General features: G+C 43.3%; 1 protein-coding gene and 1 pseudogene across 6 annotated transcripts in view; one reads left to right on the plus strand and one right to left on the minus strand.

Moving 5' to 3' along the window:
• ZDHHC20 (zinc finger DHHC-type palmitoyltransferase 20) overlaps nucleotides 1-16,472 on the minus strand; it is an 82,339-nt gene that overhangs the window by 20,363 nt on the left and 45,504 nt on the right. For all 6 annotated transcript variants that reach the window (XM_056561740.1, XM_056561739.1, XM_056561744.1 and 3 more), the window contains exons 2-4: nucleotides 15,490-15,516; nucleotides 12,267-12,361; nucleotides 8,539-8,659 (exon numbers count right to left, since the gene is read on the minus strand). In XM_056561740.1, the coding sequence (XP_056417715.1) occupies nucleotides 8,539-8,659; nucleotides 12,267-12,361; nucleotides 15,490-15,516 (243 nt within the window). The remainder of the gene's footprint in view (nucleotides 1-8,538; nucleotides 8,660-12,266; nucleotides 12,362-15,489; nucleotides 15,517-16,472) is intronic.
• LOC130359992 (U2 spliceosomal RNA) lies at nucleotides 2,838-2,956 on the plus strand (annotated as a pseudogene).

The raw sequence follows: 16,472 nt of genomic DNA on the forward strand, positions 1-16,472 counted from the left end.
ATGTTGCAAATCTACAACTCCCAGCATGCCCGGACAGCCAACGGCTGTCCGGGCATACTGGGAGTTGTAGATTTGCAACATCTGGAGGTCCACAGTTTGGAGACAACTGGCATAAGTGGAAATAACTGTATTGGATATGAAAATCAAACATAGTAGATACAATCACAGACGCATGTCAGGGCTCTATACATTAGATTATCTTCTGGCTGCCACTTCATATGTTGATGCCCATGACCAGGGCGAAAATGAACTTATCCCCAGATAGGGGCTAAGTAGCTGATCGAGGGGGATCCGACCACTGGGGCCCGCCACGATCACCGGGACGGGACCCGGCACTCAGTGAGTAGAGAGTAAGGAACATCGAAAAGACCCGAGTACAGCTCTCAGGCATCATCGGCGCTCCTATAGAAATTAATGAAGCACGTGCCGTCTACTGGTAAATGGCACACGCTTCTCACAATACAACACTATATCAGAACTACAACCCCTTCATTGCCCCTTCTGTCTAATCAGAAACCCCATGCAGATGGCAGCCATCTTTAAAGCGTACCCATTAGATCCAACAAAAATCCCTAATCCTGACCATGTACATCTAGTTTTCATGTGTCTAGCACCTTTTTTTTTTTTTTTTTATTACACTTTTAATTTAGATCACTAGTCTGAATTCCTCTCAAAGCGGGGGGGGGGGGGGGGGTGGCCTCACTGTGCAGGTCTCCGCCCCCTCCCTCAGTATGCTGTCTGCTCACATCTCCCCTAGCATTAGCAAAACTACAACTCCCAGCTTCTCCTCACTGACAGTAGCGGGACACAAGCTGACAGGGGGAGGATTTTTCCCTGCGCTCACAGCTGTCAATCAAGGAAGTATGTCCATGACATAGGTGATGACGCATGGACACAGCAGGACTAGTATGTGTCCAAGCAGGCAGGGGGGGCAGTTGTTTGACTGGCTTTTTTTTAGTAAGCACTGAAAATGTTCTAATGAAAGTAATTGCAAAACCTATTGGTTATACATGCTTTACAACATATCAAAAGTTTTTGTATCCGACAGTGCCCCTTTAAGCCCAAAACAAGTATGCCTGGGTCGGTCTCCACTCTGGCTCTAGATGTTGTTTAGAGAGGTGGAAGTCCAGGGACGTAGGAACCCCGACAAATTTGGGGGGGGGGGGGGGGGAGGGGCAGCATTTAAGTGGGTGTGGCAATGGTAGGGTAGAGCTACAAAAGGGAGGGGATAGAGGCGGGCCATTCAATGTCACATGATGCTATTAAAGGAAAACAGTCATGTTCACCCACACTAAACCCAATACACTGGAACAAGAGACCAATAAAGGGGTCACTGACTGCTATACGTACCTGCACTACGGAGATCTGTCCCTCCGACGATCTGCTTCCATTGTCCATGAATTGCACGCTTGAGGTGGGGCCCACCGGCTCAATTTGAATATTCATTGTCGCGACGCACGTGACCGCTGCACCAACCCAACTCACGTAACCCGCGACAATTAATATCCAAAATGAGCCGACGGCCGCCTCCAGCGCGCAATTCACGGAAAATGGAAGCAGATCTTCGGAGGGACAGGTACGTATTGCAGTCAATGACCCCTCATCGGTTTTGAACGATTTTCCGTCTTCCTTTAAAATTGAGCTTTAATTTGAGGATATTTACATCCAAATCAGGTGAACGGTGCAGGAATTACAACAGTTTGCAAATGTACCTCCTACTTGTTAAGGGACCTCTCTATCCTCTCCAGACACCTCTGTACCACAAGAACATTCTATTTCAGGCACATGTCCTCCAGGCCCCTCTGTCCTCTCCAAATTTCTTTGTCCTCCCCAGACCACTCTGTTCACCTCACCACTCTGTCCTCCAGATCCCTTTGTCCTCTCCAGACCCCCTCTGTACCCAAGACCCCTCTGTCCTCCTCAAGACCCCCTTTGTACCCCAGACTCTTCTGCAGCTCAGACCCCTCTGTATCCTAGACCTTTCTATTCTCTCCAGATCCCTCTGTACCCCAGACCCCTTGGTCTTCTCCAGTCTCCTCTGTACCCCAAGAACACTTGGTATTTCAGGCACATGTCCTCCAGGCCCCTCTGTCCTCTCCAGATTTCTTTGTTCCCACCCCCCCCCCCCCCCAAACCAGTCTGTACACCTCACCACTCTGTCCTCCAGACCCCCTCTGTACTCCAGACTGCTCTGTACCCCAGGCCCCTCTATCCTCCTTTAGACCCCCTCTGTACCCCAGACTCTTCTGCAGCTCAGACCCCTCTGTACACCAGACCCCTCTATCTTCTCCAGACCTCAATGTACCCCAGACGCTGTCCTCTCTAGACCCTCTGTACCTTTGACCGTTTGTATCCCAGACCCCTCTGTATGCCCCCGACCCCTCTGTACCCCAGATCACTATGTCCTCTTTAGACCCCTCTGTCCTCTCCAAACCCTCTGTACCCCAGACCCTTCATTACTCCAGATGCCTCTGTCCATTCGATCTGCCAGAACATTCCTGATGATGTAATCGCAGGTCTTGGCAGATAGAATGTAAGCTCCTCTGCTGTCTATGGGCTTTCTGCAGCCTGGACAGCTTTAGGTTCACATTCACACAACTGCATTTTGCAGCGATTTTGTGTAAAAATCGCGGTACAACCTTGAAGATGTCATTGAAAAAGTACCAACTAAAAGGAGGCTGAACAAAGGGTATACATAACCTAGAGGTAGTTGTGCTATGAAATTCAAGTGAATGGTATTTTCAAAAGGAATCCAGGCAGACATTATGGACAGCCTACTCGATCAGCCAATGAATGAGTGCTGGCCCTGTTCGGTTAATAATCCCCCTGTGTAATGGGGCCCTTCTCGGCCTTTTGGCTAAGATCAAGGGTAGTATCTGTTCTTATCAGTGGTCCAGTCTCTGCCATTGATGTAGAATGGATGCTGCATGGAGGAGTAGGTGTACCGGGACGTTCCGGGGCTGGTGCCAGAGGATCAGCTCAACAGCTGCCCTGATGTGACCTGTTTCCCCCGATTCTCGCCATGAGGCTGGGAGGGTCAAGCCAAGATCTGTTTGTGCCTCGGGAAGTGGTGCCGAAACTCATTGGGTTTTATAACTCACTGAGTGAACGCACTGCACCACACACTCTTCACCTTTGGCACTCACCCTTGGTATCCCAGCCTTATGGCTAGGATCAGGGAAATTTTTTATAGATCCGGGCAGTATTTTTGTATGTCACTGTGCCACTTTGTGGGTTTTGTTTTGAACACAGGATTGTCAGGATGCGGAAGCCCTTCTGGGTGTACCTCCTGGCAGTCTAGGGGAAGTGTGTGTGGCCATTCGGTTCCTCACCTCCCTGTAACCCCTGCGCATCTTGCCTTTGGTCAAGATGCCATCAGTATATGGCTCCTCAGCTGATACCCTGGTTAACACCTAGGTTGAAGCCAGGTGCATTTGCGAAAGAGGGCATCGAACCTGGATCCTTGCAGTCACAGAACCTCCACCCCAAATCACCAGTCAACCGGCACAGAGCGAAGTTCGCTCCGTGCACCAGATGTCTGGGGTGCCGGTGTCTGGGGTCCCCAGTGGCAGGTCCTCCGCGATCAGACATCTTACCACCTATCCTTTGGATAGGGGATAAGAGGTCTTTGGCCGGAATACCCCTCATATCTATTTAAATAAACTTTTGACACATCGCACAGACAGGATGTCCTGCTGCGTAGAGCCTGATCCAAGTGTTGAATTTTTCTGCAGCGCCACTTGCCATTCAAACTAATGGACTGGTTGTGTAATGCATGTTTATATCGACGACTTTCTTTGTACTAGATCTCTACTCTGGCTAATAGATAAGTCCTGAATGGAAACCTCCACCTTCATTAAAGGGGTTGTCCGGCAAAAAAAAAAAAATCTGAAAACCAGGCTGCCCGGCTTAAACAAAAAAAAAAAAAAAAAAAAAAGTGTTACAAACAGTCCAAGACAGATGATGCCCGGCACTGCAACTCCACTATAGTATATCCCGCTAGGCTTTCCTGGTATAATGACCCTCCTGGTGCTCACATTTGACTGTCCAAATTAAAATCCAAACAGGAGATTAGAAAGAATTAAGCACTCACCAGGTCATTTTTGGGGAATCGCAAGCTTCTTTATGGCATATCAGCCAGCAGCGTTCCGACATGTGCGGGTGAGCCTTGCTCCACCTGTCCGTTCTCCCACACATGTAGGAACGCTGCGGGCTGATATGCCATAAAGAAGCTTGCGAATCCCCAAAAAAGACCTGGTGAGTGCTTCATTCTTTCTAATCTCCTGTTTGGACTTAACAAAAAAAAAAAGTGTACATTCGGTCCCCTGCAGTCTCCCCTATTCTCAGCCACACTCCACTTACTGGAGCCCAGTATGTCAGAGTGCCGCTTAGACACACAATGGCTGAGGTGGGACACTGCTACGGCCAGGGATTGGCTGGACTTGGTGCTTTTTTTTTTTTTTCAACCATATCCACTATGTAAGAATTCCCTCACGAGGTATTTAAAAATGCATTTTGTATACCACACAGTCCCTGTAAACCCCCTCCCCCTTTACATTAGAAACACTTACTGGACCGCATTGTAACTAGAATACCTCATTTAGCAGTGGAAGAGGAAAATCAATGCACAGTTTCCTCATTGTACTGCATCATACTGCTTGTTGAAATATTAGGAGAGGAGTAAGGCAGGGACAGTGGGACAGGACTTCCTGGCTGATAGGATCAATTCCAACGATGACGTTACTGGCAATGGAATCGGCATTGTGTGAGCTGAGCAACGTGAGAAATGTTGTATCAACACCAGTTGGGGGCCACACTGGTAGGGAAATACTGGTCTATACAGTGCACCGCTTATCTATGCTGGATATATGGGGCAGGACATAAAAGATTCATCCTGGCGGAGAATCAAGGTGAGGGACGCAGTGCCAGGCGGGTGTCGTGCCAAGTCTATTATACTGTCTAGGAATAATAAAAGCTTTCTTGTGCAGATTGGCTCCATTGAAGTGAATGGGTCTCAGCTGCAATACCACACATGACCTGTTGATAGGTGTGGTGCTGTAATTGGAAGACAGAAGCTGTATCTTTCACTTTCCTGGCAGCCCTTTATCAGAATCCAAGGCTATTCCAGGACAGCCTGGACCTATGGTCTTATAGAAGTAAACAGGATGGCACAGAGGGATTTGTAGGACAACTGGGGACCTATTATAGCACTTTTGGCTGTCTGGCCATGCTGGTAGATGTAGTTTTGCAACAGCTGGAGGACCGCAGGTATGACATCTAGATCATAGCATTAGCACTGGCGATGAAGATTGTAGACTGCCCTCACTTCATAGGGGCACATTTAGTCACCAGATGTATTTTCATCATGGGCACTAGAACAGACCGGCTGTGTCTGGCCTCCCGGGCATCACAGAGAAGCTCCGTCACCTCCAGCTGTGACACTTGGGACACTGGACACTTTGTTCCACGATCACTGGATGTTATGATGAATTTTCCAATCTTCTCATATCTACAGCTGAGAAGCCATGCAGGGATTGTATGGTACTTAACTACACACTGTAAAGACAACCCCATTGTGACTGCCATGGTAAATGTGACGTATGACAGAGACACATTTTAGGATTCACCCCAGTAATAATATTCTGTATAAAGTGTTTCCGTCACTTTAAAAAAACTTTAGACCGGTTACACAGACACTTCAACAGTTTTCATTGGTAGGTTAATAAGACCCTGCTAAGTGCTTCTCACCTCGTGCAGACGATGGGCTCCATAGACTTCAGAATCTGTCTCCTACAGCAGGCGGAGGAGAGGTGCACATAGCCGCACGCTTGTCCCAATTCTCTCCAGCAATGAAGGTCTGATCATCCAGACCCTGACCAATCAAACTTATTGACATGTTCACTGTTTACTGTGACTATAAAGCAGGAATGGACAGGTCCCCCAGAGCAAGAGATCCTCTTTGGGTAGAATCAGACTAAGGCTGGGTTCATTTATCACATACGGGGACCGGATCTGGTAGGGGATAGGAAAAACATGCGCTCCAGAATCCCAGCCGGACCCGGCCCGTATCTCAATCATTTGAATGAGCCGACCAGAGTCGGATAAGTAACTCCGCTTGGCTAATTTTTACCCCGTATCCGGTTTTGTCACTGGACCTAAAACCGCGGTATACCACTCCTCACTCCTGCTATATACACGTGTCTCTCCTCATTCCTCCTATATACATGTGTCTCCTCACTCCTGCTATATACATGTGTCTCTCCTCACTCCTGCAATATACACGTGTCTCCTCACTCCTGCTATATACATGTGTCTCCTCACTCCTGCTATATACATGTGTCTCCTCACTCCTCCTATATACATGTGTCTCTCCTCCCTCCTGCTATATACATGTGTCTCTCCTCCCTCCTGCTATATACATGTGTATCCTCACTCCTGCTATATACGTGTCTCTCCTCATTCCTCCTATATACATGTGTCTCCTCACTCCTGCTATATACATGTGTCTCTCCTCACTCCTGCTATATACATGTCTCTCCTCCCTTCTGCTATATACATGTGTCTCTCCTCACTCCTGCTATATACGTGTCTCTCCACCCTCCTGCTATATACGTGTCTCTCCTCCCTCCTGCTATATACGTGTCTCTCCACCCTCCTGCTATATACATGTGTCTCTCCTCCCTCCTGCTATATACATGTGTCTCTCCTCACTCCTGCTATATACGTGTCTCTCCTCACTCCTGCTATATACATGTCTCTCCTCCCTCCTGCTATATACATGTGTATCTCCGCACTCCTGCTATATACGTGTCTCTCCTCACTCCTGCTATATACATGTGTCTCCTCCCTCCTGCTATATACATGTGTCTCTCCTCCCTCCTGCTATATACATGTGTCTCTCCTCCCTCCTGCTATATACATGTGTCTCTCCTCCCTCCTGCTATATACATGTGTCTCTCCTCCCTCCTGCTATATACATGTGTCTCCTCCCTCCTGCTATATACATTTGTCTCTCCTCCCTCCTGCTATATACATGTGTCTCTCCTCCCTCCTGCTATATACGTGTCTCTCCTCACTCCTGCTATATACATGTGTCTCTCCTCCCTCCTGCTATATACATGTGTATCCTCACTCCTGCTATATACATGTCTCTCCTCACTCCTGCTATATACATGTCTCTCCTCCCTCCTGCTATATACATGTGTCTCTCCTCCCTCCTGCTATATACATGTCTCTCCTCCCTCCTGCTATATACATGTGTCTCTCCTCACTCCTGCTATATACATGTGTCTCTCCTCCCTCCTGCTATATACATGTCTCTCCTCACTCCTGCTATATACATGTGTCTCTCCTCACTCCTGCTATATACATGTGTCTCCTCCCTCCTGCTATATACATGTGTCTCCTCCCTCCTGCTATATACATGTCTCTCCTCACTCCTGCTATATACATGTGTCTCTCCTCACACCATGTGTTTCGCTCCCTGATGACTTGCTAAAAGTGTTGATGCTTTCAGATATTTTTAAAGGAAATCTACATTTAGCTCAGGGTCCTATTAAGAAACCACTTAGCTCTTGCTAATGAAAGGCTGGAGCACAGAGCGCCACCGCTGTATTATTTCTAGCCACAAAAGCGCTGGCTTCACGATTAGATGCAAGCGCATGTTCTCAGCCTGATCCTGACCTCATTCTTGGGTCCATCAGATGTAACACCAAATACACCAGCCCAGTACGCTCAATGCCAGGCTCACAGACCGGCACTGTGTATTCTCATCACATACACAAACACAAGAGGAATGCAAACAGCCCGGCACCACTGTCAGGGTCAGAATGTATTAGGCTTCCCCAGTCTCCGTCTAGTACCATACTCCAGTCCTTGATTGGAGACATATACAAACTAGGTGGACAAAAAATAGGAATAAGTGACTAAACTATCTACACTATCTATATGCCTTCTTATAAATATATTTTTATTTAGCTTTGCACCAAAAATCAGATACCACCTATTCTTTAATGCAGATCTGTCATCAGACCATGATGTCCTAAAGTGTTAGTGCCCACTGAAGGCGACCGTACTGTTAGCTTAATAGCTGTTAGCTTAATGTTTATTTTACAGGCAGCGATCTCTCCCAATCCCTCCATACACATGAACACTTGGCTCAGCAGAGCGTGCATATGTTCTGAATGGAGAGAGGAGGGGCAAGTTGCTGCCAGATTCTGGCGATTGTTTATCATTGAATGGGTCTGACACTACAGTCATGGCTTCTGTTTAATGGAAGTCATGTCAGTGGTGTGAATAGTGGTCATACTGGCCCAGCGTATACCATAAGGACACTACTGAGGCAATAACAGGGCCTTAATATTTATCCTTTATCCAATTTTTCCCTAGCAATCTAGGCAATGACCTGTGACATTTTAATAGAGGATTATTATTGATCAACAGATATGTAGCAATACAGACTGTACTGCTTGACATGACAGCTATAATACCGCACAATAACTGGCATTATACATGTATCTGGAGTCCTCGATTCCTCACCTTTCGTAGCAGTGGTGGTGTAGATGGGAAGGTCTTTAGCAGCCCGTCTGAGGATTTCCTGCTGGTATTCTTGCCTCTCCTCCTTCTCGTACAACTCCTTGTCAGACTTGGACAAACAAAACTAAAGTAAAGACACAGGATAACATTAGGTTGGCAATAGATGAAGGCAAACAATGGACGTGTCAGAAGCACAGATTAGGTAAAGTCAATACAGAAGGAGCAGCACAGAAGACATGACCTATGTATATTGGCACAGGAAGGGGGGGGGTAGGAGGCACACAGTGTCCCATGATACACACGTCTCTAGGTCTATCACTTTTTCCTTACTTTCCATCGGTGACAATGACAACAATCACCGTTTACTTCTCATTAAAAACAGTATAAGGTGGAACTGGACTGGAGATTACACCCTCCGGTAACTTAGCTGAACTGTAACCTGACTCTCGTAAAGATAAGTGCTACTGATGGGAAGTCACAGGCCAAGGTTTTACACAAATTGGGGCCCTGTTCTACCAGCAAACTCCCTTAGATTGGGTTCACACCACGTTTTCGCAATACAGTTCCCGCATCAGGTTTTTGATAAATAAACGGATTCCTCAAAACCGGACTAAACTGCATCAAAACGTGTTAAATTCGAATCCGTATACGGTTTGAAAAATGATGTCCAGTTGCATCCGTTTTTAAAGGAAAAAATGTATACGTTTTTAACTTTACATTTCTTCATGAATCATGAACATTTCACTTGTTTGATTGAAATTCCAAGAAAAAAACTGCAAAGTCAAAAACGATATGATGAAAACCGGATGGAACCGTACGCACATACAGTTCTGTATGGTCCCATTAACTCCCATGTTAAAAAAACACGTATATTTATGTTTCAATACGGTTTTTCACCTAGACCAAAAACTGTGGTAGGCTACAGTTTTGGGTACAGGGAAAAAAAAACGGACAAAACCGTACAGGATGCAAAACGGACACAACCTGATGCATCTTTTGGCATACGGTTTTCAATGGAGAGTCAATGAATATGGTTTTCAATACGGTTCCGTACGGTTTTCAAATTAAATATGTATATGGGAACTGTATTGCAAACACGTGGTGTGAACCCAGCCTTACTCTTATTTTTCACAGTCATTCAGTGCCCAAATATCACGGACATACAATTCACCCTAATAATATCTCTATATATGCGCTCCAATATACTTTCTTTCATGTTTTGCAATTATAGGACTTTTCTGATTTTAGGTTAAAACTTATTTAAGGAATACCGAGTTGTTCAGCAACATTCCAACATTCTCTGTACACGTACTTATAAAATATTATAGGGGTATTTATCAATTGGTTTTGACAACTCATGGCACACACCATACTCTATCCAAAATTTGCAACATTTTCTTGCCGGACTCCAGTATTTATAAGTGTAGCAGAAGTGGGAGTGGTTTACTGGAAGTGGGTGTGGCATTCAACATTCAGATATACTGCATTTTAAAGCCAGGAATTGGCCCGCACTATAGAGCATATTTACAACCATTCAGAGCAGGGATGGATGCCATGTTCTAGGTTTATGACAAACCAAAATTAAGTCATACTCACCTCTCCCCGTTTCCTCGCAGCTTTTGGTCTGACATCATCCAGTCCCTGCTCTTCACCACTTCTTCCTGCTTCCAAGACGAACTGTCTCAGCAGGATCTGCCCACCCAGCCAATTACTGGCAACAGCAGTGTGTCCCGCCTTAGTAAGGGAGTGCCTAAGTGGGCAGTTTTAACTGAGATGACAAGCGGGGACCGGAAGACATATGACCAGGATCTGCAGGGGATCAGGGGCGGTGAGTAGGACTTATTTTTATACCATATTTATAAAAAAAAAAAAAAAAAAAGCTATGATCCCAGACAAATCGCCTTAGGGTCAGTTCACACATCCTTAATTTTGCTGCAGATATGCTGCAGCAGATTTTGCTGCCTATTGATTAAAGTGGGTAGCAAAATTTGCTGCAAATAATCTGCAGCAAAAAATAAGGACGTGTGAATTGACCCTTATTATGTATTCACATGAACAGTATCCCATGCATATTTGATGCTGCAGATTTTAAGCTGTGTTCAATCATTTACTTTACATTGAAATCTGAAGCATAAAATCTACAGCTTCAAATACATGTGGGATACTGTGTAAATACACCAATAACAAAACTTTTATGATCTCAGCTTGTAAGACACGTGACATGTCAGAAGCTTTGATTAGTGGTGGTCTGGGTACTGAGACCCTCACTGATCACTATAATGAAGGTTGAAGGTGAGGAAGAACTCAGCCAAGTGCTGTGTTCATTTGTTCCTGCTGGGCTCTTCTCTTAAAACAGTGCTCGCAACGTAGGAATTTATAGAAAGTCTCGTAAACACCCTTTGCTCTCTGAGGGAAGCCAAAAAGAGCTGATCGGAAACTAATGAGCTAAATGCTCAGCTCACAGCTACTGTTCCTTTATTTTAGTGATCACTGGGTGGAAATCTCAGCACCCTGACCACTTATTAAAGGATCCTTATTATAAGATACAATAGGTATACTTTAATAATATTTTTCTGAGGCAGTGTATACACCACATAATGCTCCCAATGTAGGGGTCTATAGCCTATACAGAGTCCACCTACACCAAAATAGCATCCTTTTGACATAAGTCTGGCTGTTATGTGCCCGCATGCTTATTTCACTAAATGATGCAGATGACTATACTTTTCAATACAAAAGGGATCCCAAATAAAAATTGGGTACTGTCTGGTATTTTTAATATAGAACATATATGTATACACTTATTATGATAAAATAAACATATTTATTATTATTAATAATAAATTAATGACAACATTATTATTATTAATAATAATAGGTTTCAATCAGAAATTTATGAAACTGTATGGCACACATCTGCATATCTCAGGGTAGGGCTTGATTCACATCTCAATATACCAGTAAGTTGCTGGTACACTATTTGTTGGAAACCTGTATATTCATTTAAAAAAATATATATATATATAATAATAATAATAATAATAATAATAATAATAATGATACCAACGTATACCACAGCACACCTAAAATAACCCCAGTTATTTAATGGCCTCAATGTCTTAAATGAGCACTGTCATTAAAATAATTTCTTTTGCATATGATACAGCAGGTAAAATAAGATTTGTAATTTACTCTGTAAAAAAAAAACTAATAATGTGTTTTTATGTCACTTTTCTGGCTTTGTGTATAAAACAGGGAGAGCGAGTGTTATTCACTGCCTATGGTCAGACCACACTTCCTGAGTTTGGTCTCCTCCCAATCCAAGAGGAGACCAAAGTCTGTGCTTTTAAGCAGACTGAATGCAGTCTGGACCAGAAGGGAGACCCCTTGTGGCCATGAAAGTGACATAAAAATACTCTTTTTTTACAGGGAGTAAATTACAAATCTTATTTATTTAACCTGCTGTATGCAAAAATATAATTGTAGTGACAGTGGAAATCAAAAGGGAGTAGATCACACTTTTGAGTCTCACTAAATAAACAAATATGTGCGCAAATGGCCTGAAATACACTGAGGCCATTAAATGGAGCTGTTGTCTTACAGGCTTTTTTTTTTTTTTTTTTTTTTATATGTTCAGTGTTTAGGCCAAATGTGCACCACAAAAGTATGAACAGAACCAAAACACAACTTCATTGCCAGAACTGTACACAGATCGATTGCTAGGACCTTACCTCTTTGGTTGGATTAGCTGGACGGGAAAATATTGTCTTCCAATAGGACCACACAAACATTATAAAAAATAGATGAAAAAACACCAGGTAGATAACTAAAAAAAAATATATAATAAAATGTCAAAGTCAGTAAGATAGATCTTGTCCCAGTGACATGTTTACAGGCATAAATAACCTAAAGCTTGGTAGTTTTATTATATACAACCTGCTTCCAATATGTAGAAGGCCGTGCTAGAAAACGTGTTGGCTAAAGGTAGTCATACATATGGGAGAGCTGTCTGCCGAATGTTCATGTGGATGACAGCTTTAGTACTGTCCCCATACACATAGACCCTTGGCCCAGCCGAGTGTTCAAGGGTTTTGAATGGAGGACAAGGGTAGGCAGCTATAAAGCTTCTCAGGCAGTGACTTATCTCTTCAATAATAAAAGGATTGGGCAGTTTAAAGGGGTTATGCAGAAAAAAACTTTATATATATATATATATATATATATCAACTGGCTTCAGAAAGTTAAACAGATTTGTAAATTACGTCTATTAAAAAATATTAATACTTTCAGTGCTGCTGAAGTTGAGTTGTTCTTTTCTGTCTAAGTCCTCTCTGATGACACCTGTCTCGGGAACTGTCCAGAGTAGAAGCAAATCCCCATAGCAAACCTATTCTAGTCTGTGCAGTTCCCGAAACAAGCAGAGATGTCAGCAGAGAGCACTGTTGCCAGACAGAAAAGAACAACTCAACTTGAGCAGCTGATAATTATTGGAAGGATTAAGATTTTTTAATAGAAGTAATTTACAAATCTGTTTAACTTTCTGGAGATATATATATATATATATATATATGTATATATATATATATATATATATATATATATAAAGAAATTAGTTTATTTCTGGAATACCCCTTTAAATCCAGAATGCCTGATCCTTCTCTCCACCAATGTCATCACACATTAGGTAAGAATTAGGAGGCCCCATAACACAGAGAAGTGTTTTCCAAGCAGTGTGCCTCCTTCTGTTGCAAAACTACAACTTCCAGCATGCCCGGACAGCCAACGGCTGTCCGAGCATGCTGGGAGTTGTAGTTTTGCAACAGCTCAAGGCACCCTTGTTGGGAAAAGCTACATTAGACAAGTTTGACCCACTTTTTTCAAATGTGTATGGGGGCCTGTGATACTGAAAATGTAACTTAAAAACTGCTGACAGGCACTCTGTCGGAAGTGCTGTGGGATGGATATCTTAAAGGGGTACTCCCCTGGAAAACATTTTTTTTTTTTAAATCAACTGGTGCCAGAAAATTTAACAGATTTGTAAATTACTACTATGAAAAAAATCTTAATCCTTCCAGTACTTATCCGCTGCTGTATGCTTCAGAAGAAGTTGTGTAGTCCTTTCCAGTCTGACCACAGTGCTCTCTGCTGACACCTCTGTCCATGTCAGGAACTGTCCAGAGTAGGATAGATTTTCTATGGTGATTTGCTCCTGCTCTGGACAGTTCCTGACATGGACAGAGGTGTCAGCAGGGAGCACTGTGGTCAGACAGAAAGGAAATTAAAAAAAAAAATAACTTTCTCTGTAGTATACAGCAGCTGATAAGTACTGCAAGGATTAAGATGTTTAAATAGAAGTAATTTACAAATATGTAACTTTCTGGCACCAGTTGATAAATTTTTATATATATATATATGTTTTCCATTCTTGTCCCCACTGTTCAATGGTCTACGGTATTTTCTGCATATTCCTAATACAAACTGTGCTATAGAAATCCTGCAAGAATACAGGAGTTAATTTCCTGCTGAAATTTTTTTTTTGTGCATTTTCTGTTCAGTTTTCCTTATATATTATGCTACATATAGAATGCTACATATACCAGATTGAACTCGATGGACTCCATTATACAAAGCATTATTTTTTTTCCATGATTGGTGCTAATATAAAAACAAAACAAAAACAAAAACACACTCTATAGATCTTTATAACTACCTTGATAACTTTTGCTTCTACAGTTTGTTTGAGCATTATTTTCTTTCTACACCAACACCATTTGTGAGGGTGCTTTTTTTTTTTTTTTTTCTTTTTTTTGTCTAAAGTCATATGAAAGTCTATTCTACATCCAGTACATCCCCTGATCGTTTTACTTCCGGGCTGCAGAGATCGCCCTGGACTTTTAAACATCCTGTCCGGCGGGTGCAGTCATAGTTATTGCGGGGGACTATATATGAGGACAGGAGACGGGGTTGAGATATGGGGACGAGATATGGGGACAGAGATATGGGGACGAGATATGGGGACAGAGATACGGGGGACAGGATACGGGGGACAGGATACGGGGAAGAGATATGGGGAAGAGATATGGGGAAGAGATATGGGGAAGAGATATGGGGAAGAGATATGGGGAAGAGATATGAGGATGGGATAGGAAGACGAGATATGAGGAGGGATGTGAGGACGAGATATGGGGAGGAGATATGAGGTTGGGATATGGGGAGGAGATATGAGGTTGGGATATGGGGAGGAGATATGAGGTTGGGATATGGGGAGTAGATATGAGGTTGGGGTATGGGGAGGAGATATGAGGTTGGGATATGGGGAGGAGATATGAGGTTGGGATATGGGGAGGAGATATGAGGTTGGGATATGGGGAGGAGATATGAGGTTGGGATATGGGGAGGAGATATGAGGTTGGGATATGAGGAAGGATATGAGGTTGGGGTATGGGGAGGAGATATGAGGTTGGGATATGGGGAGGAGATATGAGGTTGGGATATGGGGAGGAGATATGAGGAAGGATATGAGGTTGGGATATGGGGAGGAGATATGAGGTTGGGATATGGGGAGGAGATATGAGGTTGGGATATGAGGAGGGATATGAGGTTGGGATATGGGGAGGAGATATGAGGTTGGGATATGGGGAGGAGATATGAGGTTGGGATATGGGGAGGAGATATGAGGTTGGGGTATGGGGAGGAGATATGAGGTTGGGGTATGGGGAGGAGATATGAGGTTGGGATATGGGGAGGAGATATGAGGTTGGGATATGGGGAGGAGATAGGAGGTTGGGATATGGGGAGGAGATATGAGGTTGGGATATGGGGAGGAGGTATGAGGTTGGGATATGGGGAGGAGATGATCAATGTAGCTTTTCCTTTCCCACAAGGTTTATGCAGTTAGACTGGGTACTATGACCTAAGTCTTTCATAAAATAAAAGTTAGCACAAAAATCTTACCTTTTTCAGTGTCTGATCTTATTGTAACTGTAAGAAAAGGAAAAGAAGAATAGTTACAGCAGGTCCTATCAATCTACAATATTCACGGTTCAGATTTTTCATTTAACTGGGGTCTTAAACTTTATAATCCTCTATAATGAACCATAACATTTTGTTTCTTAGAGTTTATTCACATTAAAGGGGTTCTCCCTAGGAAAACTTTTTTTTTTTTTTTAAATCAACTGGGGCCAGAAAGTTAAACAGATTTGTAAATTACTTCTATTTACAAATCTGTTTAACTTTCTGGCCCCAGTTGATTAAAAAAAAAAAAAAAAAAAAAAGGGGAGTAACCCTTTAAGTAAATTTCCTAGCTGAATTTCCTCAGTGGATCTGCTCCCTTTGGATCCGCAATCTGCAGCAGACATAAGCCATGTCCCATTGGCAACAGCGGATTCTGCTTTGTTAATAGTTCTGTCACCAAACTTCCAAAGTGTGAACAGATCAGGGGAACTTAATGGAATTACTGCCGTAGTTTTTCAAAGACCTCAAAAGAACACATTATTGGATTTAAAGAAAGAAAGAAGAAGAAAAAAACGGCTGCTTTTTATATCTATTTTATTGTGGATTTAAAAAAAAAAAATCTTTTTTCTATTTTAAATTTTGGAATAACACCTAACATTAAAAGGCCCTCACTGAGTTTCAGTGGGTGCACACTACAATGCCCTTAAAGGGAATCTGTCTGCTCTATATCATGCTCAGAGCTGCGGACATGGGCCGATAGCTGATGGCTATACATCTACAGACAGCCCCCAGGTAAGAGACAGCTATCTGCCCATGTCGGATGAGCTGAGCATGATATAGAGCTGACGGATTCCTCTTTAAGGGTGCGTTCACATGCTAGTAACTAGCAGCGGGTTTCCAGGTGCGGGAAACCTGCTGCAAGAAACGCTAGCAATCATTTGAATGGGTCTGCGGACAGTCCGCAAATTTGACACTATTTTAGA

Source organism: Hyla sarda, chromosome 2 (genome assembly GCF_029499605.1).
Source record: "Hyla sarda isolate aHylSar1 chromosome 2, aHylSar1.hap1, whole genome shotgun sequence".
Lineage (NCBI taxonomy): Eukaryota > Metazoa > Chordata > Amphibia > Anura > Hylidae > Hyla > Hyla sarda.